This window comes from Lactuca virosa, chromosome 4 (genome assembly GCF_052849685.1).
Source record: "Lactuca virosa cultivar CGN04683 chromosome 4, Lactuca_virosa_CGN04683_v6, whole genome shotgun sequence".
In the NCBI taxonomy this organism is placed as follows: domain Eukaryota; kingdom Viridiplantae; phylum Streptophyta; class Magnoliopsida; order Asterales; family Asteraceae; genus Lactuca; species Lactuca virosa.
The window spans coordinates 56,454,628-56,466,235 of NC_136429.1; the positions used below are offsets into that span (position 1 = coordinate 56,454,628).

At 30.7% G+C, this 11,608-nt stretch overlaps 1 protein-coding gene across 1 annotated transcript; it reads right to left on the reverse strand.

Moving 5' to 3' along the window:
- Window positions 1–5,954: 5,954 nt before the first annotated feature.
- Window positions 5,955–6,959, reverse strand: LOC145104482 (inositol-tetrakisphosphate 1-kinase 5-like). Its single transcript, XM_079041721.1, has one exon. It carries the CDS (start codon window positions 6,957–6,959, stop codon window positions 5,955–5,957), a length of 1,005 nt encoding a protein of 334 aa, XP_078897847.1.
- Between the last annotated feature and the right edge of the window lie 4,649 nt (window positions 6,960–11,608).

An 11,608-nucleotide genomic window follows, 5' to 3' on the forward strand; every position in this document is an offset into this window, starting at 1 on the left:
GATTGATCATCCTAGATAGACAACTACATAGAAGGTCTTTTCAAGTCGGGTTATATATTTTTTAACTAGTTTATAACCCATGGAACCACGGATTATAAAATTAATTAAACTTTCATAACAAAAATTTATAATTATTAATCAATTATTTTAAATAAATCATTTTAAATAAATCATTTTAAATAAATTATTAATTAAGAGATATATCAAATTTTTAAAGTTATTATAACTTCAAATTTAACATATAATTAGAAAATATAAATTTGAATTTTGAAATGAAGTTGCCTAATATATCTACATGACACATTGTATAATATTAATGAAGAGTTTTATTAGAGTGACACTTGGCAAAAAGAGATTAAAAATATTTATTTATTAGAATAAGGATTACGTTCCCCCTTAAGATCGATATCACAACCAATGAGGTCCCCAAGTTTCACATCTAAGTAATACTCGATCCACTCGAGAAACAAAATCAAAAAAGAAAGATGTGTTCATCTTATTCAAAAATATCTTTTTTATTTTTATGCAAAAAAAAAAATAATAATAAATAACAGCTTTTAAGGTTTTTACGTGCTATGAATTTTCGAACTCCGTGTTCACTAAAAAAAAAAAAAGCTTAATATTGCTAAAATAAAGCAAAAAAAAAAAAAATAATAATAATAATAATAATAATAATAATAATAAAATATAACAGTTTTTAAGGTTTTTACGTGTTATGAATTTTCGAACTCTGTGTTCACATAAAAAAAAAAAAAAGCTTAATATTGCTAAAATAAAGTTGACATTAAATGGATTTTACCAAATAATATCATGCATGAAAAAAGATCTCATATATAAAATGCCATTTAACATGACAAAATCTCATTTATTAACAGGGTTTTGTTATATATCGATAATGATTTTAAAATATTGGATTTTATAACTGTCAATGATTTTGTTAAAATTAATTACAATTTTTTTTTGGCATGAACATTTTTAATTTTATAATCCAATTACTTATTTAATTTTTTGTAAATACCAACATTTATATATATATATATATATATATATATATATATATATATATATATATATATATATATATATATTATTTTTACAATATTTATCAATAATATCTATGGTTCATTATTTATTATATTGTTTGTAATAGTCAATCAATTTATGTAGTAATAATAAACAAAAAATGATTTTGAAATATTAGGAATGGATGTAATCCGCTTCCGAACATCTAATCTAATAAATCAATGTATGTTTTGCAATATGCCATACTTTTATTCTTTTTTTCACATGTTATTTTGTGGTTATTTTAAATTAATATTTTTTCTCATGACATGTTATGTTTTTTTTTTCATTTCATTAAATTTCACATAATAATGATATGTAATAATTATAATAAATGTCTTAATAAATGGACATCAACTTCCCTAATGTTTTCCATTTAATTTTAAATTTTCAAAATTATTTTAATGACAAATTTACTACAATTCACTAATTAGTACCTATTACATGGTAAAATTCAATTTTGATTTTGATTTGATTTATGTAGAAGCAAGTTATGAATGTAACGCATTCAGATTCAGACTAGTCAATTTAAAGACAATGAGCGTCAAAAATGACTTTTTGATAGAAGATTATTTATAATAAATAATCTTAACCAAGTTATATTATATATCACAAAGGTTCCGTACATATAAAGAACGCCGAAATCCGAGTTATAACGAAGAAGTTATGACCTTTCGAAGTTTTACGGCAAAACCGGCACGGCACTGGAAATCGTAAAAAGTGAATTTTTGATAAAATACTTTTTAGCCTTATATATCTAAATGAAAGTTGTAGTATATGTTAAACCGAGAGCGTGCATAAAAAGAACGTCAAAATCTGACTTCGTATGAGGAAGTTATGATTTTTCTAAGATTTCGCATAGCAGTATACAGCCCGGAATTCGAATATTAGATCGACCGATTTTTAGCCGACATAACCTAAACGAGAATCGAAGGTCTCGTTAATAGTAGCTCAACGGTAAAAATACAGATGAAAACGGACGTCGGATGAAGAAGTTATGAATTTTTAACGAACTTTTCTTGTCCCGGCCTGTTTAAAATATAACTTAAAAAAATAAATTCAGAATTAGCCAACGGAGTATAAATGGAAGTTGTAGGGTACGATCCCACCTACGCATGGATATAGAGAACGTCAAAAACGGAGCTCGTATGCAAACGTTACGGATTTTAGAAGATAATTAGTTTTTAGAGTAACCAGCGAGTGACACGTGACGCAATCTGAGCCGCACCTTCTTCCCCACGACTTTGCATGAGATCGCGACACGTGGCACATTACGCCCAGCGTAATTTTGAGTACGCTTAGCGTAACCCTTAAAAACCCATTACGCTCAGCGTAATTCTTGAGTACACTCAGCATTCGGCGCTGGCAGCCTATAAATAGAGGCGTTTTTCCTCATTTTTCTTCACACCTTTTCTCAACTTCCCTCCCAAATACCCCCAAAGCCTCAAGGCTTTTCTCTAGCCTTTCTTAGGAGTTAGTAGCGAGTCCCGGAGCGCCACAAGGCCCCGAGAAGAAGAGCTTCCGGCTCAGAAGTTCTGCCCGCGCAGAGCCCGATTCTTCGCTAAACTCCAATATAAGTGAGTTATGTCTACCCTACTTTAAATATAACTTATGTTTAAATATAATATCGTTATTATGAACCTCTAAATAATATTTATCAATGATTCAAATTCGTTATAGTGATTGATCTACTTACGGGGATGATGTCTAGGCTGTGATTTAGTGAGGTGTTTAAAATGAGATTTTCAAACAGTATACTTCGTATACCAAACGGACCCTACCTCCGATATAATCATACCTGGTTATTCTTTACTTGATAGATCATGAAAGTAGAATTTGAGTTAATGATGAATCTAGACTAATAATTAGTCGCAATAAATATTATACTAAAACTTAGCAATAATAGTGCTAGGTTTCGTCGAAAGAAAATAGAATCGTCAGAAGCAAAGCGCTGCCCGAGTTTGGAATCATCACTTTAACAAGTGAGTGCATAGTCCCTTTCATGAACATGATTTTAATACAAGTATCGATTGAAGTATTAAATATATGTTTATGTGCGAGTTATTTGATGTTGCCTGAAATACGTGTTAAAGAACATACCTAATTATATATGATGATTTAGGATAAAGAGTCAACCTAAATTAATTATGAGGAATATTGGGTAGTGTCTTCTTATGAGTACGAGTGAGTTATACACAGAGAATAGAACTTTAAAATATGTCATTGATCCAGGAGCATGGATTAGACATAGTCATTGTCCCTAGTCCGAGAGTATGGATTGGACATAGTCAATTGTCATTAATCCGGGAGTATGGATTAAGACATAGTCAGTTGTCATTAATCCGGGAGTATGGATTAAGACATAGTCAGTTGTCCTTAGTCCGGGAGTATGGATAGGACATAGTTATTTGACATTAATCCGGGAGTATGGATTTAGACATTTGTCCCTAGTACGAGAGTATGGAATGGGCACAGTTATTGATCCGAGAGCATGGATTAGATCCGAGAGTATGGATTAAGTAAAGAGATAAATTTTAAGGTCCGAGAGTATGGATAGTGTCGTTGTGAGGATCGACGGGGTGGGGTAAGAGTTGCTTATATATATATATATATATATATATATATATATATATATATATATATATATATATATATATATATATATATATATATGGTGAAATTGTATATTTTGTGAGTTCTCAATTATATATATGATATAACATTTTTGGGATTGAAACCCCTATGTACTCACCAGGTTTCCCAACCTGACCCACTCAGTTTATTTGTATCATAGATGTCGATACGAAGCTACATTACACTGAGAGACTAAGGAGATGTAGATCACTAGTGTAAATGAATGTAAGGTCTGTTTATGCTTATGTTTCTGTATTGACGATGACATCCCACTGTTTTAAAAAGGAATAAAATACATTTATTCGGAAATGCTTTGATAATATATTTATCATGTTTTTCTGGGAACAAATTCCGCAACATATTTCTTTAAAAGATACTATGATTTTCAAAATAAAGCATAAACAAATCGGTCTTTTTTGGCCGTGAAATGGGATGTCACAATGAACAAGTAGTTTAATGACATAACTTACTATAAATTATATCGAGTTATGACATATTTACTTTTTTTTTTAACATTTTAAGAGTTGTAAACTCATCTTATTGACTTAATATTAACATATGTTTTAATTTGATTTTACTTTTAGACTACATTGCTCGAAATGGAAACAAACTATTATCTTTAGATATACATGAAATGTAAAAAGGTTAAATATTATTTTAAAAACCTTAAGGTCCTATTTGTTGTATTTAAAAAGGGATATTGAGTAAACTAACCATTATAAATAACATTTTTAAATAAAATAATCTTTTTTTTTTAAAATGAGCACTTACTCCTGATTCCCGAATGCCCCCATTCGGGATTTGATGACCAAATTTCAAAGTCCTTTTTGTTTTTTTTTTCAAAGAAATATTTTTGGCTTATGTCAATGTCCATTTCGAAGTGTTTAATGTCATAGTTTTTCAATATAATATCTGATTTATGCCCTAATATTGTATACTTCACATTCACTATATTTGTTTAACTTTTTGTTAGATTTACGTAAAAATGAAAATTTTTCTTGAAATTCCGGAACTATTAATCGGATTTCGGATTTGTTCTTGAAATTCTGAGTTTTTGATATAATAAGTGTTCACTCATTGGTAGTTATATGTTGTATTATCCAGAGTTAAAAGTAAAGATGGATTAAAAATATTAATTTTAGACAATGACGGTAAACTTAACAACATGACATATATAATGTTGAAGTACTTATTGATTCATCATTTCTTTAAAATATGTCAATAGTTTTCTTTTATATTGAAGTACTTATTTATTCATCGTTACGGTCGTATCTATTCCAAAATTGTACTTTAAATTAATGTGTAGACCTTTATATTTAACTTCTTTTAATTAACCCGTGTACTACACAAGTCTCATAACTACTGTTATAACATGTTATAAAACTCTAGAAACTGCAGTTCCAGTTTTTGGATGTGTTGGAGGGAAAGATGTATGTATGGACCTTACAGGGGTATCCCCTTTCGTGGGCTTGAGGGCTGGGGGTTTCACGGTGGGACAAACTGCTTTAAAAACTGCTACAGGCAAGGTCACCAAATATGAAAAATCGTGAATGGAAATCAACACATCATTCATACCATTTGCATTTGATACGTTTGGTTTCTTCGCACCGAATGCGATGGAACTTTTTAATAGAGTACAACAGGTCATGCATAGTAATATTATATCTCCTAGATCTATGGATGTAGTATTCAAAAGAATTGACTTTACCATATTAAAAGCCTAGCGACACAACTTATTGCGCCGTTTGTGATCTCACTTGTTGTACAATGATAACTAATATATATTGTAATTAAATCTAGAATAGTTGTTTTATGAAGAAAAAATAAAATTGTAAATTTCTAACGTACTTTAACTCTATAATTTCTTTCGCATGGCACATATATACGCCTGGTATAGTGGTATATACATACAAGGTATGAGAGATTGAGAGTAATTTTCCCACTAATGGCAAAATATTAACCGCATTCAACTCCGGATTATGCGTAAAACAACAATACAGAACATAAACAATCTGAGTCACAAAAACTGCTTTATGGCAGAAATATGTAGATTTTGACATAATACAAGGACCATATATGTAAATTAGCCTAGTAAGTAAGAAGGTTGCAAATGGGTTTCTTTGATGATAAAGCGCCGGAAAATATGTGAATGAAGTGAGGCATGTGGCTTGGTTTTTTTTTTTTTTTTGGTCAACCTAATTGCAAAACAAATCTAGACTACAAATCCCATCGCCAAACCTCCAAATTAAAATACAAATTTAAACCTCTGTTTCATCAATCCTGTCGTCGATCTCCTTCTTTGTCATCTCCTTCAACTCCTGTAATTTCTTTATATTCAAGAAGAAATCAACCATTACAGTTTCATAAGAAGGCAATTTCTCGTAACCAGGGAAGTAATTTATATCAATCACCAGATAGCCATCTCCTTCACCATCTCTAATCATATCGAAATTAAACAGGTGCAATCCAAGAGCCTTGCTCAGTCCCTTCGCCACCTCAACGAGGAATTCAGTCGCCGGCATCTTTAGCTCCTCACCGGAGTTATTACTGCTCCTTCCGTCAGCGATTACAGCACCTGATATCCGAGAGAAACTTATAGCTCCACCGGAGTCTGATGCAATCTTCTCTATGGTGTCCTTTGAAAGATCCGGCAACGAGCTCCGTTTCACACATTTAACGTAGTCGTCGGCTACATAAACCTTGAAGATGGTCCCACCGTGGTTCACAAACTGTTGCAGCACCATGGGTGGCTCCAGTTTGATTTCTTTCATTAACCCATCATGGTTGAACACCAGTGACATATCGTGCGCTTTAGTGGTCCCGTCGGCAAGCAGGGGTTTCGCTATCACCGGAAAATTCAAACCACTTGTAGTTTCGACATTTTTCAAAGACTCGGAATCTTGAACTAGGATTTGGTTTGGGATTTTGAGTTGGGGTATGTTGACTTGAGAAACGGGTTCGAGCATGGAGATGCGGTTGTGGAGGCGTTGGATGGCGGAGAGAGGGTCGATGATGGTGGCGTTGGGGTTGTGGACGGAGAAATTCTGGAGATTGAGGTTCCATTCATCGCCGTAAACCTTGTGAAGGATGCAGTCGAAGGGAGCTTGATCGGTGAGTGGTTTTGAAACGTCGATTGAGATGAACTCAATGCCTCGTTCTCTAGCGAAGTCGATGAATGATGGCACCATGAAAGCTTTAATTTTTCTTGCAGGTAAAGCATAACCCACGTGAAAGAGATTCCCTTCTGTTTCGAATTCTGACATTTCGTCGACTTCTTTCGGAGAGAGAGAGAGAGAGAGAGAGAGAGAGATGGGTTTCTTCAATGAATTCACTTGGTTTTATACACGAAAGCTTCCATTTAACTCTTGAAAGAACAGCATATTCTGCCAAATTTAATACCCACGGTTTTATAAAAGAAATTAGGCGTGAATGTAACGTGTAAATTGTAATGGAGTTGGTATGGTAAATAAAATATTTTTGAATCAGTATACATAAATATATCAGATTTTTAATTATATTATAATGATCATATTAAAAACGTCAATTTAGTAAAATAAATTAATCAGATAAAAACAATGTGTTAACTTAAATCGACAATCATCGAAAATTTATTTTAATTGTTTTAATTTGAAATGAATTATTATCTTGAAATTTAATTTTTTATTCATATGAAATATACAAATTATTTCTGAAAATACAAAAAGATGTTAACAAAACAATCTAATTCAACATTTTTTTTCTATTTGTATAAAAGAATATTAATTTTAAGTTTTAACGCATTTTTTTAATCTGTTCATCATTTTAATATTCTTACACTCTACGATATAAGATATAGATATGAACGTATCAATATGAGATCTGTGTACCTGTTCTTCACTCGATTAATAGTGTAGTGGACTTTAAGTCTTTGATGGGATTTCTGTGGTAGCGCAATGAGCAATATTGTGGCAAGTCCTTATATGAAATGCATAATTATCATTTATGAATATATAAAGGAAAGATTTATTACGTCACCACAAAATGTCTAAATCAAATATTAACAACAAATGGTTTTTGACCTAGTGGTAACGAGTGACTCTTTCAAATAAGGATCATAGGTTCAAGTCTCTTAAGAGAAATATGTGGTATTTAGGAGTAGATTCCTAATCTAACAACTAACAAGGAGGTCCTGGATTCAACCCCAGACAGAGGAGATATTTAAATTATTTGTCGTTTCAAAAAAAAAATATTGGTTAGCTAGTTTGTCATTTCAAAAAAAAAAACAAATTTCGAAATTGTCTTTTCCTAACAAAAACAAGTTTAAAAATTATTTTAAAAAAATAGTTTGTAGTTACAATTTTTTTCCAAGTATATATATATATATATATATATATATATATATATATATATATATATATATATATATATATATATATATATATATATATATATATAGAGAGAGAGAGAGAGAGAGATAGGTTCAGGTATTCTAACTAATTATTGTGTTATTGTATGCATAAATGTGGGCCAATCAAAGTTAAATAAAAATTTAAATAATTAAATAAACAATCAAGGGTATTTTATTAATTTGATAAATAGCTTCCACAAATAGTCCTTATAATCATGTTAGCATTCACTTTTAACCTAATTTATTTTCTTATATACAGCCGTCGATAATGACCTGAAACAAAAAGAAGGGCAGCCGTCATCGACCTTGTACATCGATGAAGGTGAGTCTTCCAACCACCGTCGTCGATCAATACCATCACCCACCACTAAGCTACCCCCCCCCCCCATATGATCGACTAAAGTAGGAACGAGAGAATGAACGACATAGAATTGAAGAACGATAAAATTGAAGAACGAAATCAATTCATCTCACTTCGTTTTCGTCATTGACTCCATCTTCGTTTGGTTCACAGTTCCATCTTCGTTTTCGTCATTGACTCCACAGGTATGCCAATTTCCTTCTACCCTAATTTCACTATCACAGTTTTTTGTCTCCCACATTAACATATGTGTTTATATTTAAGGTGAGGCAATCAACTGCGACTTCTTTTTCTTTTTATGAATCTTTGTGATTCTGTCCTCTGATTTCATTCTCCATTCTCCTAAGAACTGCAGAAAGCTGGAAACCATTACCAGTTTGATTCTCGATTCTTCTTATTCTGATCGATTCTTGATTGTTCAAAAATCAAAAAAAGAGGTTAGCTCCATTGTTGATTCTTCTTTCCGAAAGGCAGTTAAGATTTTATCTAACAGATGATGTTGCAATCTGTGTAACTTTTTATGTATGTATGTTCATTTATTTATTGATTATTGTGTTGAACTGACAGTTCTTACGGACGATGTTCCGTTGGTTGTATCAAGACAGCTGCTACAGACATTTGCACAAGAGTTGGGGAGGTTGGAGCCTGAGAATCAAAAGCAGATCGCTCATTACACGCTTCATCAGATTCAGCCTCGTGTTGTATCATTTGAGGAACAGGTTTGTTTCATACTAAATCATCAATCATCTATCATCTATGCATAGTTCAGTAGCAGCATCAGAGTGTTTTGAAGTAGAGATAAAGAACATTGGTTTGTTGGAGGTGCAACAATTTTGTGAGTAGGACTCTATATATCATCCCAAGATGGTGTTAGCTCTTTTTATATTATCTACTAAGATAGTCTCGTTAGCTCTATAAGATGACCTCCTTTAGTGGTTTAATTTTATTTGGGACTAATATACATATCAGAATGAGCAGTTTTTTGGCTGCATTTTATGAATTGATTCATATTTCAATTTATGTTTTTTTTTTTCTGATTTAACACTTCATTTATGTGGACAGTGCAGGATCTTGACAAGGTTAAATTCGGAAAAGGTATCAAGTATGTTTATGTAGATGATTCAATGGATGATATTGGTGAGATTCCAATTCTATTGGAATGGAATCACGAATTCCAATTCTGTTGGAATGGAATCACGAATTCCAATTCTGTTGGAATCACAGAAGTTGATGCTTGAAGACCGGACCACAAAAATGAAAGTGATTCTAAGCAACATTATTCTTTTAGAATTTATTAGTCGTCGTTAGATTTTGATGTTTTCTTTCCCGTTTTGAAAGTTTTTTTTAGTTTTATTCTTTAACAATAAATGTAATTCTTAACAATTGTTACCCGTATTCTATAAGAAATAATGTATTTTTTGTTTTTATTCTTCATTTGATTGTTCAAGAATTTGTTATTCTACAAGAAGTTTTTAAATTCATGATCAAGAAATAGGTTCAAGCATATTTTTATTATTTATGGTTCAAGAATATTTTTATTTTTGAATATACTCATAAACATATTCTGTCAGAATGTCCGAATTAAAAGAATTCTAATTCGTAAAATCGGATTTTTAAAATTAATAGAATCTATGATCCCTTAAAAAATGCAATTTTCCTTTATTAATTCTATATTAATTGACTAAATTACCCTTGTAATTAATTAAGATGATATTTTTCAATTATATTTAATTCAATAATATATATTAATCACTTTCTTAAAATAAGTAAATTTGATTGACTCACATTTATGCATATAATAACATAATAATTACTTTGAATAAAATAACCTAAGCCTATATATATATATATATATATATATATATATATATATATATATATAGATATATAGATATATATATATATAGAGAGAGAGAGGTAAGTTCAATTGAGAAAATAAAAAATGTTGAGAATGAGGAAATCATTCTCAGCCACTTATTTATTTTTGCCGCAAAAACTTAGGTGGAAATGGGAAAGGAATACACATGTGTTTTTCAACAAAACATGTTTCCTTAAACTATGTTAATCATTACCTTAATATATATACAAAAACATAGTTTTTTCGTTTTTTTAATTTTTAAGGAGCTATTTTTATCGAAAAAAGATTTTAAATATATCAAAATTCATAATTTTTTATTCTCTACAAATAAACATCCATATTGATATAGTTTTAAGATAAATTAAAATTTTTATTTTTTATAGTTTCAGCAATTGTTATTCATAAGTGAATAGAAATGCATCAAATTTTTACTACAGTATATTCGTTATTCACTTATGAATAAAAAAATATTTTTAATTTTTTTTACAGTTTAAGTATCATTTATACTAGTTACTCATATATGAATAACAAATTAACTGTAACAAAAATCTAATAAATGTTTTATTTATATATGAATATAAAATATGACAACAACTAATACACGTTTTATTCATATATAAATATAATATACATGACCGACCCAACTACATGGGCAAGTTGGGCTTAGGCCCAAGGCATCAAAAAAATGGGGGCATATTTTTTATGCAGTAAGTAATATATATATATATATATATATATATATATATATATATATATATATATATATATATATATATATAATTTTGGCCCAAAAATGAAACCCAATTACTCCAATAGTCCAATCCAATAATAAACAACATTCGGGGCATCACCGATTCAACGATTCTTGACTCTTGAGCGCCAAGTTGAGTAGCGCAATCGTCAAATGAACGCAATCGCAGTGGGGAGATCGAGGAGTCGACGGTCGACCAACGTTCAAATCGATTCAGCGTATTTGTTGTGTGGTTTGATTTGCCAATTCTCATTCCTTCCTCTCAATTTCTTATTCAATATTCTCTAAAACTTATAGTCTATACGTTCAATCGATCTTTCAACATCTGATTTTTGATTTCTAATTACTAAGTTCGAAGACAAAGAGTCAAATATCGAATTCATTTTCAACGACAAGTCGACAACAAACGAAGGGCGGAAGGGACCCAAGAAATCAAACACAACCCGGTGACTGGAGACACAATCTGATTGCCGATTTCTATTCTTCATTCTCATCAACTCGATTTTTGGGTGAGTTTTCTTCAATTGACTGTGATTTTGCTAAACTAGTAAACTT